The sequence below is a fragment of the Volvox carteri genome (genome assembly GCF_000143455.1).
Source record: "Volvox carteri f. nagariensis unplaced genomic scaffold VOLCAscaffold_22, whole genome shotgun sequence".
Classification (NCBI taxonomy): domain Eukaryota; kingdom Viridiplantae; phylum Chlorophyta; class Chlorophyceae; order Chlamydomonadales; family Volvocaceae; genus Volvox; species Volvox carteri.
Window position 1 is genome coordinate 691,994 of NW_003307565.1, and position 14,040 is coordinate 706,033.

At 59.8% G+C, this 14,040-nt stretch overlaps 3 protein-coding genes across 3 annotated transcripts in view; 2 read left to right on the forward strand and 1 right to left on the reverse strand.

Moving 5' to 3' along the window:
- The window catches only part of VOLCADRAFT_91683 (uncharacterized protein), a gene marked incomplete at both ends in the record, with an annotated part of 3,855 nt that extends 3,313 nt beyond the window's left edge, over nucleotides 1–542 (forward strand). The window contains one exon of the mRNA XM_002951105.1: nucleotides 491–542. Coding sequence (XP_002951151.1) covers nucleotides 491–542 — 52 coding nt within the window. The remainder of the gene's footprint in view (nucleotides 1–490) is intronic.
- A 187-nt stretch (nucleotides 543–729) lies between these two features.
- Nucleotides 730–9,865, forward strand: VOLCADRAFT_91684 (uncharacterized protein; the record flags this gene model as incomplete). Its single annotated transcript, XM_002951106.1, has 13 exons — nucleotides 730–1,065; nucleotides 1,423–1,576; nucleotides 2,688–2,857; nucleotides 3,101–3,288; nucleotides 3,667–3,832; nucleotides 4,648–4,832; nucleotides 5,125–5,356; nucleotides 5,675–5,934; nucleotides 6,204–6,357; nucleotides 6,869–7,409; nucleotides 8,001–8,312; nucleotides 8,812–8,906; nucleotides 9,002–9,865. 13 exons carry the CDS (start codon nucleotides 730–732, stop codon nucleotides 9,863–9,865), a joined length of 3,657 nt encoding a protein of 1,218 aa, XP_002951152.1.
- A 1,446-nt stretch (nucleotides 9,866–11,311) lies between these two features.
- On the reverse strand, nucleotides 11,312–13,865 carry VOLCADRAFT_81378 (uncharacterized protein). The gene is made up of 6 exons (XM_002951192.1): nucleotides 13,706–13,865; nucleotides 13,185–13,627; nucleotides 12,607–12,742; nucleotides 12,187–12,321; nucleotides 11,653–11,745; nucleotides 11,312–11,556 (listed from the first exon to the last, which is right to left on the reverse strand). The coding sequence occupies exons 1-6, from the start codon at nucleotides 13,706–13,708 to the stop codon at nucleotides 11,467–11,469; spliced, it is 900 nt and encodes a 299-aa protein (XP_002951238.1). The 5' UTR covers nucleotides 13,709–13,865; the 3' UTR covers nucleotides 11,312–11,466.
- Nucleotides 13,866–14,040: the final 175 nt, after the last annotated feature.

Genomic DNA, 14,040 nt, shown 5'->3' on the forward strand with positions numbered 1-14,040 from the left:
TTTTCTTCTTCTTTTTCCCCTCTCCAAATGTCCTCGAGTGGGTGTGCGGTGGGTGGATGAGCGGGTTGGATGCAGCTGCGCGGGGCCCCGTTAAGGGAGCCTGAAGGCGCGCGTGTGTGTGTGTGTATGGGAGTAGTTTTGCCCTGTTAACCTCTGGCAACGGGGCCAGTGGAGGGGGTTAAAGACGAACCGCTGGCGAATGAAGCAGACACCAGACATAGACGTATAGTCCAGGAGAAGCCATTGGGTGTCGTGCAAGCGAGCGGGAACGGGGACTGGTCTTCCCCCTGGGGCGCTCCCTCACTCTCCTCACCCCTTCCACCCCTTCCACCCGGCTAGCTCTCTCCCCGGCAGCTCGGGGTGCACCCACCGCCCACCTTTCGGGCACCACACGACGACGGCCCCTGTCCTGGAGTACCCGTCTACCATCCTGGTATCGGCTGCACTCGTCTGTGGTTCGTTCGTCTTAACCCACCTCCCCCCCCTTCAGTGCCCCTCCTAGCCGTGCACTACAGCACAGAAACATGCAGCAGAAGACTTAGCCGAGCACCGCTAGATCGCTGTGTGAAAAAAATGATGAAAATTGGATCATAAAGGCATATTTGGTTTTATAAGATGCTGTTAGGGGTGGAACCTGAGAACCTGACCATGGGGGGGGAAATGTTGGTTGCGGTATGTGTGTGGGGAAAACGGCCCTTCCAGGCGTGGTTTTATTACTGCTTCTCAACGATGACACGCGTCTTGCGAAAGTGGCACGCCTGGTGTGAGCGGCGGCGGATGAAGGCGCGTCGTGTCGCGTGGGCGGAGGCGCAGCACGGCGCCGCATTGGGACGTAAGGCCCTTATGGCGTGGCGGCGAGCCGTGGCGGTACGGCATTGGAAGGCCGCGGCGGCGCAGCGAGGTGCTGCGTTCCGGAGGCGCTACGCGGCCCGGGCCGCGTTGCGGCGCTGGCGCGACGCTGCGGCGTCGTACCGTACGGCACGCGACGCGGCGAGCGCGGCGCTGGCAGCCGCGGCGGCGGGGATGTATACGCAGAAGGCGGCGGCGGCGTTTGTAGAATGGCAGGTGTGTATGTATGTATGTGTGTATGTATGTATGTATGTATGTGGTATCTGAGGAGCTGTTGGTTGGCTGAGGCGCGATTGTTAACAACAATGCAGCAAGGCCATTACATGCCTTTATTTATTAACCGGAAAGCAAAGTGAATTTCTGCACGATGCATGTACTCGCCTAACGCTAACTCATGTCGTGCGAATCACAATGCCGTACCGCGCCCTGTCCGCAACCATGTGTAGCTCTTCCTAATCCACTTCTTCTATCCCCCTTCTCCAACTCCTTCTCCAAACCCTTCCCCCTCCCCACCCCCCGGGTCTGTTAAACCCTCTCCACGGCCCTCGAACCCCACATCGTTGCGACGTATAGGCTTACGCCGCTGAACGCCGTCGGCGCCGCCAGAGGGAACGGTACGGCATGGCGTACATGCGGCGTTGGTGGCAGTTGGTGGTTATATGGGGCTGGCGCCAGCGGGTAGCCCGGAGCCGGCACCTGAAGACGTGCGGGCGGGTGATGCAACGAGGTGCGACGTGTATGTATGTGTATGTGTGTATGTATGTATGTATGTATGTGTGTATGTGTATGTATGTGTGTGGATGTGTGTCTATGTGTCTGCATGGGGGAGGAGAGAGAGGAGGGCGTGAAAGGATGGGAGGTTAGGAAAAACAAAGCCGAACAAAAGGAAATGCTGTTGATACGCAAGATCAACATTATTTTCTTAGTGTGAATAGGCTGTAGTGGGAATGTAGGACATTTGCCAACTGCCGATAGTGGAATGTTTCGCGAAAGGGCGTTGCATTTCTGAGATGGGGCCCCCCCTTGGTGAGAGAAAAGGCCGGTCGGGAAGTGAGCGGAGGGAGGTGGGTGGCGTAACAAGCAACTCTCTATCGGGGATGGGGGGAAGGGCTTTAGGGTTTGGGGTCTGACACGGGCACGACCAGCGCGTGTGTGTGTATGTGTTAAATAGGAATGTGAACTCATCGGGGAGACGGAAATGCTGATGGCATCTGTGCGGCCCTGTACGTATGTATGTACGTATGTATGTATGAATGAATGAATGAATGAATGTGTGGCGACGGGGTCGAAGGTGTGGTGAGATTGGGGTTGGGGATTCGCACCTAGACTTAAGAGGATTGGAAACACACTCCGAAATGGACACCTAGGGAGACCTGGCAACACAGGGAGACATCTCAGTCGTCTACCTCCACCATACGTGTGTGGAATATTAATGGTGCTGTTTTTAATCGTTGTGCGTCACGCGGGGGCGCGGGGGGAAACGTGCTGTTAAGCAAAGGGTGCCTGTTATTCAGCATGAGTGGCAACGTGCCTCGCACAAACCGTATATATGAGTGTGTATGTGTGTATGTATGTATGTATGTATGTATGTATGTATGTATGTATGTCATGTGTGAGGACTTAAGGCATCTCCTCCCATTCGCCCCCATTCGCTTTTCCTCCCGCCATCCTTTTTTCTCACCGCACCCCGCTCCAGTTAATCCGTTACTGTTCGCACTGTTGACTCCACCCTAAATCCCAACCACCTCCCTGGCACTCCTCCTCGTTAACGCTCGTCCCCTTTCTCATCACGCCCCGGCCCCTGCCCAACACAACCTCGCCCCTCTTTTCAACCTCAGTCGGACGGCGGTTGCGGTTGCACTTGTCCTGGTACCGTTGGTGGTTGGCGGTTGAGGTGCTCCAGGGACAGCGCAACACTGAGCTGCGTGCTGTTGTGCTCGTACGGGCATGCTGGGTGACGTGGCGGGCGATGGTGGAGCACTGGGCAGTGAAACGAGAGCTGCTCAGGGTGCGTGCGCGTATGGGTGTGTACATGCATACATACATACATACATACATACGTACGTACATATATACATACACATGTGCACCCCTTCCATGCACGCGTTTATGCTCTCTTTGTAACCTTTTAACATACTCTTTTTCCTGGGGACCATTATTCGCCGTCGTACAGATTGCGACCCGGCGTGTGGGTCGCGTCGTGGCGGCTGCGGTACTGGCGGCCTGGCGGTCCCGTGTCGTACACTGGCAGGCCAAGGCCGCTGCCTGGGGGCGCGCGGCGGCGTGGCAGCGGCGGCGCGCACTGGCGCGGCTGCTGCGGTTCTGGAGCTGCGAGGCTGCGCGCCGGGCTGCGAAGGCAGTGGCGGTTTGTGTGGCGGAGGGGCATTGGCGGCGAAAGGCGCTTCGCGGAGTGGTGAGGGCGTGGCGGCGATACGCCTGGTGAGGGGGTGCGTGCGGCATGCGGGGGTGAGGGGCTGGCGTGTGTCTGTCCGCATGTCTGTCTGTACGTCTATATCTGTGAATGGATGCCTGTGCGTGTTTGCAGCACGGGCACGATGGCCAGGGAAAGAGGTGGTTAGGGTGAATGGTGGGTTGGTGGAGGACTTCTATCGGTGATGGAATAAACGGCGGTTGGGAAATATTGTTGTTGTTGTTGTTATGATTTTTGTAGGAACTTCAATTCGAATGTACGATTCTTGTGTTGCTCTCGTCCGCATGTGTCCCTTCTCTTCCCTTCCCTTCCGTGTTTTGTTGAGGAGATCCCGGCCCGACGGCCCCCGTCTCCCATTCCGTGTGGCTCCTGTTCTCTTCCCCTAGGCGACAAGTCATGAAGCACGTGGTTCCGGAGCACAGGCCCCACCGGCTTTTGCGGGTGGCACTGGGGGGCTGGCTGAGTCATACCCGGTATAAGGCCCGAAAGGAGCTGGGCCGCCGCCGGGCTGTACGGCACAGGTACCCGTGGGGTGGGTGGGGTTTTGGCGGGGTGGGTGGGGTTGGGGTATTTCGGGTAAGGGGGGGAGTGAAGGTGGCTGGGAAGATGGGTAAAGGAGGAAAAGAAACACCAAGTGGCGCAGCAAGGCGGTGTGTCCTATAAAGGCTTGTAGGTTTGGAGGATGAAAGATCCAAAGGTTGCGTTTATAGATTATACAGATATCTTATTTTTGTATTTAATATGTATGGGGTGCCGTAATACCACCCGGGGTATTACCACGAAAAGAATTGAGGCTCCATGCAGACAGTACTTTGCGGATTTGTGTACGGCGGCATGCAGGTATCTGACTTTGCTTCATTCGGGTATACATGCCTTTCGGGCTGCCGTGGAGCGACGCCGCGCAAAACAGGTATGCGTACGAACGGTACGGCATTTTAGTGTCGTACTAGAGGCGACAGTACAAAGGGGCAAAAGCAAGCAGGCAGGCCCGAAAGAGCTGCCTGGGCCTGGGCCTGGACGCATATTTAATTCTGTTCCCAGTCTCCTGCTCGTGCCCCTCCTCCTCACCCTATTTTTCCCCTCATTTGTTTGTTTCTCAACCCCTCCCCCCGGCCTCCGCCACACACGTACACACACTTCCCTTACCTGTTAAAGATGGTGCTTTGGCCGTTAGCAGCTGTTTCTTTGACTTTTGTTCCTCCCCAACCTCCTCAGATTTCTGTGTGTGTGTGCGTGCTTGTGCATGTGTGCCCTTGTGTGTGTGTGTGTGTGCTTGTGCGGCAGTCGTCTGTGCTTCGCCGTATGCAACCCATGCACCTTCCCCCCCTTCCGTTCGTGGTTCGTCGTTTCCCCTCTCCGTCCGTCAGCGAGACTGGGCGGACCTGAGTCGCCTGCACTCCCTTCACGTGGCCCGCCGAGTGCTACACGTCTGGCGACATGACTTCCTGCCGGTGGCTGCTGCAAAGCGGGCCGCGGGGCGATGGGCGGATGCGCAGAGGAGGACGTCGCTGTCGCGGCGGGCGCTGGCGGGGTGGCGGTTGGAGGCAACTAGGTGAGATGTCGGTGGTTGGTGGTTGGGGTCATGGGTGGGGGTAACTCGCAGCAGAAGTGTAGAGGGGGATGGGGCTGGGAGATGGGTTGGGAGGGGGTAGGGTTAGGGGTAGGGGGTAGCTCAAGGGGAGAAAAGCCGTAGAATGGGGGATGTTTGTGTGCTACCACCACCACCACCACCACCACCACCACCACCACCGCATGATTATCATCGGCGCATCATCGGCGCCCCTCTTCGGCTTTACTTGACGTCGTCGCCCTCCTCGTTGTCGCGCTCGTGGTGGTGGTCGTAGGCTGGCGGCTAAGCGCGACCGGCAGCGGGAGGCCGCGGGTTTCGCCGCCCTGCAGCTGCTGCGCCGTGTGCTGGTCGCCTGGTCGACCGCGCCTCACCTGCAGGAGACCCGGCGGGCAGCAAAGGCGGTACGACTGGAGGAGCTGGTTTCGGAGCTGGCGGCTGGTACGACACGGCGGCTGCTGGCGGCGTGGCGGCAGGTGGCGGAGGACTTGGTCATGAAGCGCTTCCAGGTAAGGGTGTCGCTGTGTGCGTATGTATGTGCATATGTATGTAGCTACGTACTGGATGATAGGAGCCGCCGGCTCTGTATCTACCTATCTATCTATCTATCTATCTATCTATCTATCTATCTATCTATCTATCTATCTATCTATCTATCTATCTATGCCCGTGAGTGTCGGCCACGTAGCCATTGGCTGTGCACCTGCATTGATGCCTGAAGAATGCACGCTCCCATCGGGCGCGTGTGTGTATGTATGTAAGTCTGTCCCACATCCGCCATATCGCCGTCGTCTTTGTCATTACCAATCTCATGCCCTTCCCACCAGGACACGAGAGCACGGGCCTCTTGGCGCCACTGCACCCTCCGCCGCTGCATGACCTCCTGGGCCCTATACCTGGCCCACCGCCGTACCGCCACCTGCCTGACGGCCAGGGCGCGGACCGCATATCGACATCGAGTATGGCGATCGGTGCTCGAGGCCCTCGCTCGGTACGCCGCGACGCGACGCGCCAAACGGAGGGCAGCGGCGGTGGCTTCGGAGCACCAGCGCCGGCTGCTGCTGCGGCGGGGTATGGCGGCGCTGACGTGAGCATGTGGCGGCGGCGGTCGGGTGGCGGGGAGAGAACTAAAAGGAAAACGGGCAAAGCGACCGTGTTTGTTTTTGAGCGGGGAAGCTCCGTCGTGTCATGTCGGGGTTTTGGCCGTGGTCTTTTGTTCCTGAGGGGCCCCCCCCCGCGCTACCGCCGTACACGTCCCCTCCTGGTTTCGTCGTGTCTGCCCCGTCGTGCCGCCTCCGGCCCCTTCACCGCCAATTAAGATTCCACCAACCCCTTCACACACACCAACACACGCAGGTGGTATGGCAGGTACCGCGCCGCCAAGGCTCGTGAGTACATCGCCGCACGTGCGCAGTACGTACGGCGGCTACAGCGGGAGGGTGTGGCGGCCTGGTTGCAGGTGGGCTTGGAGCTACGGCAACAGCGGATTGAGATGCTGGCGGCTCGGCAGGTGGGTGCGTTTGTGTGTGTGTGTGTGTTTGTGTGTGTGTTTGTGTGTGTGTTTGTGTGTGTGTGTGTGTGTGTGTTTCATTGGTCTGGTCTGAGAGGAGCCGTGGGGAGCCGTGTGTGGCCGGGGAACTGTCGATCGGGGGAAATGGTACGCGAGCGATAACGCTACCGAAGGACGTTGTTGAGGGGTGAAGCGGTAGCAGCGTTTGGCTGTATGTATATGCATGTATGTATGTATGTATGTATGTATGTATGTATGTATGTATGTATGTATGTATGTATGTATGTATGTATGTAGCTGGGGAGGAGGGGGTTACGAAACACAGGGAAGGTGAATCTTCGACATCGAATCATGAATCGCTGCTCCTGAAACCCATGGAAAGAGCTCTTGAGTGGAAGTGCCCTCAAGTACATGGGACAGCGGACTGCGCTCTGATGATGAAACCACGCGGGACACGTATTTCACCTCTGCGACCCATGGGACGGTTTGCCCGGCGCCGGCCCATATGCAGGCTCGCAGCCTGGCGCAGCAGCTGGCCCGTGTGGAGCCCTTTGCTCGCCGCTGGCTGAACTTGGTACGACACAGGCGGCGGCAACAGCAGCAGCTTAGATTCCAGACGCTTCCACTGGAGGTTAATTTAACGTATCCTTTCTCTCGTCCCAGGGGAGCTGCTGCGGCCCCCGCCGCGGCCTCCGAGCTCGCCGCCGCCCCCGCCGCCCCCACCGCTTCGACGGGCCCCCGGTCGCTGTCCGCCTGGCCCACTACCAGGACCTCCGCCGCCGCCGCATATCCCGTGTCAGCGTCAGCTGTGGCGGCGGCGGCGGCTACCGGTGTTCGTCTTGTGGACGCAGGAACGTCGATAGTTGCGGGTGGTGACAGTGGCGGCCGACTAAGACATGTCGCCGCCGCCGCCGTCGCCACCACTGGCATGCAGCAGATGCGGGGCCGGCACACACTTGCAACACCCGCGGCCGCCACCGCCTTCACGACCGCCACTACCGCGACCAGCATCATGGCTGACGGTGGTCGTGTTGGTGGAACTGAAACTGGAGGTACGGGAGCGGCACTCCGGAGCGCGTCATACACGGCAGCGGCAGCAGCGGCGGGGGTGGCGCCGCCTTCGTACAGCGGCCGCGCTGGCGTACGGATGCCGCCGCCAATTTCAGTGGCAAGGCGTGGAGGCCTCGACGGCTTGGTGGCGTCGGCAGCAGCGGTCTCCGTACGGCCATCGCCACGGGCACCATCCGGCGTCGTGGAACGGTTTGCTACTGCTGTCTTCCCAAGCGACGCCGCCGCCGCCACCAGCACCCCGACTGCCTCCACTACTACGCCGCCAGCACCCAGTGGCCGGGGCACCCAGTGGCCTTCCTCCTCCTCCTCCTCATTCTCATTCTCCTCGTCCCCCTGTCGGAATGCCGTACATCCTTCTGAAGATCCTCCAGGCCCTGCCGCCGCCGCCGCTGCGGATGGTGGTGGTTGGGCTGTTGGGACCGGCGTAGGATTTCCTGGGATCAGTGGCCTGATCGGCAGTGGTGGTGGGGATGGTGGCGGGGCCCACGTCGACGTCCCATTGGCGGCAACAGCCGCCAGGCCTCGGGCCGCCGCCGCCGCCGCCGCCGCCAGGCCGCCGCCGCGGTGCCCAGACTTTTTGCTGCTGCCGCGCCGCCCCGCCACTGTGGCTTGCTTTGGCGGCGCCGGCGGCGGCGGCGGTCAACCGGCTGACGGTTCCGTACGGGGCTTGTACGACCGACCAGCGTCGTTGGCAGTCGCCGGATGCGGCGGTCCGGAGCAGCTTCCGACTGCGAAGGCGGGTGCGGTGACTTGGAGTCGGGTTCGCCCGGGTACCGCTCATCTTGTCAGCGACGCCGCCATGGCTGTCGGCACCACCTCCACAGCTACTACCTCCGTTGCCTGTGCTGCCGCCGGTATCGGTACTGACTCTCCTGGTGGGGGCGGTGCGACTGATGCTGCTGATGCTGATGCTGCGGGCCGCATGGATGTGAAGAGTGTTGGGGGGGCCTTATTGCAGCTCGGCGTGCCATCCGCAGCAGCAACAGTGGCAGGGCCTGTAGCGCCAGCGGCAGGGGCTGTAGCGCCAGTGGCAGGGGCTGTAGCGCCAGCGGCAGGGGCTGTAGCGCCAGTGGCAGGGGCTGTAGCGCCAGCGGCAGCGGCAGGGGCTGTAGCGCCAGCGGCAGCGGCAGGGGCTGTAGCGCCAGTGGCAGGGGCTGTAGCGCCAGCGGCAGCGGCAGGGGCTGTAGCGCCAGCGGCAGCGGCAGGGGCTGTAGCGCCAGCGGCAGCGGCAGGGGCTGTAGCGCCAGTGGCAGGGGCTGTAGCGCCAGCGGCAGCGGCAGGGGCTGTAGCGCCAGCGGCAGCGGCAGGGGCAGGGGCTGCAGCTCATGAGGTTGTCGGGGGGGTCAGGCGAGGTGACGCCGCCGCTGATGGACCTGCGGACAGCTGGCGAGGCAGCGGCACCTTCGGACATGGAGGACGTGGAGGAGGCGGAGGAGGAGGAGGAGGAGGAAGCGGGCGCGGTGGCGCTGGCGATGGTGGTGGATCTGTCTTGTGGCCTGTACTACGACAGTCTGCACCTCCACCGCTCTTTTTCTCCAATGTGCCGCCGTCGGCACCGGTATTGACACGGCAGGCAGCGGCAGCACTGCTGGCAGGTGGTCGGAACGTGGCTCTGCATGCGGAGGAGCACGGCGGACCAAGAGGAGGCGGAGGCGGGGGCGGCGGAGGTGGTGATGGGAGCGGTGGCGACGGCCAGCACGGCGCCGCCGCCATCGCCGCCGCGCCGCCGTCGTCCGCCGCCTCCGCCGGCATCACCATACACCGCCCCGGGCGGCACCCGCCGGACGTGCTCCGGCTGCCCAGTCGCGGTGAGGGCGGCGTCTGGGCTGAAGAGGTGGAGGAGGAAGTACATTGCGGCGCTGGCGACGGTGGCTACGAACGACGTGATTATGTTTTACGTGTCGGAGTTGGTGAGGGCGATGGTGGTGGTGGTGGATTTGGTCGTGGTGGCGCCGCTTCAGATGACCCGAACAACCTTTACCAGCATGAACGTCACCGTTACCACCACCAACAGAACCACCAACTGAACCAAACGCACTCTCATCAGTTAAGGCAACCCCAACAGGATGGTGACGGCGCTGAACGGGGCGTGTCTTCTGACCCGCCAGGAGACGAGGGGGAGTTACGGGAACTTGAATCCGTACTGCGGCATTGTAAACGCCTCAAGGCGTTACTTCAGGAGCTCGAATCAGCCGATGCGGTCGACGGACGGCCCCCTGTGGAGGACGGGGTTGGCGGCGCCGCCACCGTAACGGCGGCGGTGGACGTCGCCGCTGCCCATGCAGTTGCAGGGCCGGCGGAGATGGCTGTGGTGGTACGGCAGCAGCAAGCGGCGCAGGTACGGGCGGCCCTGGCGGCGCTGCGGCCTGTGGTTGAGGACGCGGCGGCGCGGCTGAGCAAGATTCGACGGCTGGCTACTGAAGGTTCTTCCTTGTGAATGCCCACTGCAGCTACTGCTATTCCTTCTCCTGCTGCTGCTGCTGATACTGCCGATGATTGTTGCGGCAGCGGCAGTAGCTGCTGCGGCAGGTTACTGTCGGCTACACAGCCCCTTGGGGTCCTGAAATACGGACAAAAGAAGGTGATCGCGTACACGTACTAAAAGCGCACGACGGCCGGCGATGCCCTGTGCGTTTTCTTCTCTGGTGTCCGGAAAGGAGTGAGTGGGGCCCGGGGGTCACAGAGCTCCCTGGGGGCTCCCGGGTGGGCAGCAGCAGCAGCAGCATTAGCTTGTTAGAGCTGTGGCGGCCCGTAACAGTGGAGGAGGTGGGAGGTGGGGAAGGGTAAGTGGGTCCTTCTGCTTCCGTTATGCTTGTTTATTGTTGTTGTTGCTTGTGGTGTTGCGTATAGTTACTTGTACACGGTAATCAACACGGATTCCGCCGATTGTATAGGATATTTTGTGCGATCGTTGGAAATGAGCGATAGACGATGTCGTGATCGACATAGGAGGAGAATGTGCGCCTTTGAATCAGACAGCCGCGTGGGGCCCCAGGCAAATCGCAAAGAAACGACAGATGACGACGTTGATGATGATGGGATGAGTAGTGGGGTGATGGTCGTAGGTGACGAGGGCCGCGAGCGCGTTAAAGGATCGAATGCATGCGTGTGTATATGTATACGTATATGTATGCGTGTGTGTATGTGTGTCTGTACCATGCTGCGACCGGTGCAGCTCCCTCCAGGCTTCCCAGTCATGAGAGTGTGTGTGGCGGTGTGGCGGTGTGGTGGATGTTGAAAGAAAACCCAATCGGCAAAATCACACAATGATCACATATTGGGAAAATAAACGCAAGTCGCTGGTGCGTGCCACCGCGTTACACAGACCGTGATGAAGAGGTCTGGAGGACCGCGGACGACCGGATCTCTGTATGTCTGAATGTATGCCTGTCGTATGTATGTCGCATGCAGTGTGGGGAAGTGAGCCATGTAGTACATAGAGGGGGAGTCTGTGCAAATACATACATACATACATGCATGCGCACCGACACATGGACATACATATATATCCTTCCGTCAGCCTGGGCGATCCCAAGGCCATTTCTCCCCACCCTTCCCCAAGGAGGATCACCGCCAGCGCCTCACCTACGACTGCGACAAGGCACCTCACCTCACCTCCACCTTCATCCCCGCACCCAACTACCACGACCACATGGCGCCACCATCCTCAGCTCAACACCACCATCACATCCCGCCCTCATCATCACAACAGACCCTTCGTGCTCCACCGGCGTGACAGACTGACGGACGGACAGAACCCCAAACGCGATCCATCTATCCATCCCCCTGGGGCCCCTAATCCTCAGCACCGCAGCGACTCGCCGTCGGCATAACGATTAACATAACATGCGTAACTCTGCGGCACGATGTAATTAAACCCGACACGCACGCCTCGACCTCCCCTCTCAGGCCCCATGCTTTCAGAGACACGCTACGCGACAGCCCAGCGCCACATCCTGCCCCCAATCCCGCCGCCGTTGTTAAGAGTTCCGCTTGGCTTTCTGGCTCGCTCCTCACAGGAAGCAAACCGAGCACCCCTCAGGATGGTGGTGCTGGCGGCGGCGCCGCTGGTGCGCCCGTGGCCGGCGCTGCTGCCGCCGCCGCCGCCGCAGCTGCCGCGTGCCTGGCCTGGCTCTGGCTGCTACTGCTCGTTGGGCGCTGTACCGCTGCCCCTAGGGATGCCCCTGGCGCCAGAAGGCCCCCTGCTTTGCCGCCCAATCCAACGCCGCCGCCGCCCGCCTCCAGCATTGCGATCTTGGCCAGCAGCTCGGACTGCTGCGCAGCGAACTGCTCCTCCATAATTTGCCGCAACCGGGTCTGTGGCAGAGAAAGGAGAGAAGAGAGAAAAAGAAACTTTTAAAAAACGAGCAGCAGGAGGCGAAAGAGAGGAGAGGCGCGAGGTTGATGTTACGAAAGAGGCCCTGAACAGGTTTAGTAAGTTTCGCGGGGAGAAAAAGAAGCTGCGGGTCACGGTGTGCGGTCCCTGTGCTGTGCCACGTCATCCGCATCGTCCGCAGCTTCGCACCGCACTGCACGACTGTTGTATCACGTCTTTTGCAGAAAAGAACCGATCGGCGGATGACAGATCCCGTGGTATCCAGGATGCTACAACGACACACCCTCTTGGGGAGGACGAGAGGACGCGGGCTCTTAGCTGCCTTCCCTTTCCTCCCCGACCTCCCCCCCGACCTGAACCTTTGCTTTTTCACCGCTGCACATTACCCCCCGAGGCCCCCTCTCCGCCCTCCCTCGACCCACCAGCTCCCTCTCCAGCGCCACCGCCACTCGATCCTTGACCTCCTCGGGAATGGCCGCCTCGTACTCCTCACGCAGGCGAGCCTGCCTCTCCGCCTCGGCAGCTGCGGCTGCGGCTGCGGCAGCAGCGGCAGCCTCCTGCCGGGCCAGGGGGGAGAATTGGGTGAGGAGTGGGAATGGGAATGGGGGAGAGACAGAGAGAGATCTTGTGGTGTGTGGCGTGTGGGGCGGCAAACGGGCGCTCCAGGGAGGAACGGGGGGACCGGGGGACGCACAAACACAGGAACACAGCTGGTGTTGCAACCGGCGCTTTCGCGAACTCTCGCGTCCCGCCCATCCCCCCTCCCCACCCCCCCGGCCCCCGTCAGCCAGCAAACCACACCCAGAAACACCCCGGCCACACAAAACCCCGGTTCGCCGTACCTTCTCCCGCTGCCGTTCCTCCGCGGTCAGTACGGCATCGTGTTCCGCTTGCGTCAGTGCTTTGGCCAGTGGGGGCAACTCCAGGGGCAGTTCCAGGATGTCGTACGGGTTTGTGTATGTGGCACTCAGGGTGATCCTTTTGGGGAGGATTTAGGGGCGGGTGATGGTGGGGAGTTAGGGGCAGTAAAGATTTGGGTTAAATTGTGTCATGGAATTTGGCGGGGTGGAGACGGGCTGAGGAATGGGGGAAAGTTATGTGAGGGCTACGGGTTCGGAGCGGGAAGTGGTACAACAGGACATCTGCTGGTATGCTTATCGCGGGGAGGAGGGGGGGGAGGGGGAGCGGGTAAGAGAACAGAAAGGGGGATGGGTGCATGAAAACCTGAACTTCTGTGTGGGCTGTGTGAGGGTTGGGGAGAGTATGTGTATGTGTGTGTGTGTGTGTGTGTGTGTGTGTGTGTGTGTGTGTGTGTGTGCGCGCGCGTGTGCATGGCGTCTCCCAGGTGCCAACGTAGCGCTGCAAACTTCCAATTGCTCCTGCTCCCGGCTGGTCAAACCTTCCACAAGGCGATACGTACCGGCTAGTGTACGAGTACTGGTAGAGCTTGTAGTGGCGGTAATAGCTGTCTAGCATCCAATCCATGATCTTCCGCATCTCAGCGTACGTGAACAGACCAAGGCTGTACGGCGGTCGCTGCACGCTGTGCATCAGGAGAAGCTCCTTGAACAGCAAGAACGAGCGCTCCATCGTCAGCGCTTCGTCTATTGACTTATGGTGGACTGTTTTGACGATCGAGAAGAGTCCCGACAGTTTATCATTAGAGAATCTTTGCTCTTCTCCGAATTGCAGTGTGCTTATGTATAGGTCTAAATGAATAGCTGTTTTCCTGTTCTGTTGGTAGTCCGTCAGCCCAGTGTACTTCGCCAAGAGGTCGCGCCCGGTCAGCCCTTTCTTGGGATGTGGGTGACGGATTGATTCAAGCTGCTGGCTAGTAAGGTCCTTCCACAATAGATTTCGTGCCTGCATCAGTAAAGCCAAGTTGTCGGAGCGCGAGCTTCGCCTTTTTTTGAGACATCTTATAACAAAGAGCGAACATACCATCTTCGTTAGCTCCGCCAGTAAGACAAATGTAAAATACTTTTAGGTCATTTGTATTAGCTGTTGCTGTTACACCTGCGCTGCGAGAGAGTATGGTCTATGACTATCAATGGCGCCCGTGTTATCTATATATAACTGCTGCAATCAGTCAAGAAATCGTTATGCATTTAAAGGCTCGTCTCTGCATGCTTGGACCTGAATGAGGATGGGTGGATCAAGTATTGCTGACAACGGACGCTGTACTAACCTCCAACGAACAAACATGATGAAAGTCCCAATTAGGACCTAATAACCTTATGAATTTGAAAGGCGCAATAATAAATGAATGATGCTAC

What these genes read in the sequence shown, in the direction of transcription:
- VOLCADRAFT_81378 (XM_002951192.1), bottom strand. An exon ending in AGGAACGGCAGCGGGAGAAG is followed by an intron (nt 12,322 to 12,606) that starts GTACGGCGAACC and finishes CTGGCCCGGCAG; the next exon opens with GAGGCTGCCGCTGCTGCCGC. An exon ending in TGGCGCTGGAGAGGGAGCTG is followed by an intron (nt 11,746 to 12,186) that starts GTGGGTCGAGGG and finishes TCTCTGCCACAG; the next exon opens with ACCCGGTTGCGGCAAATTAT.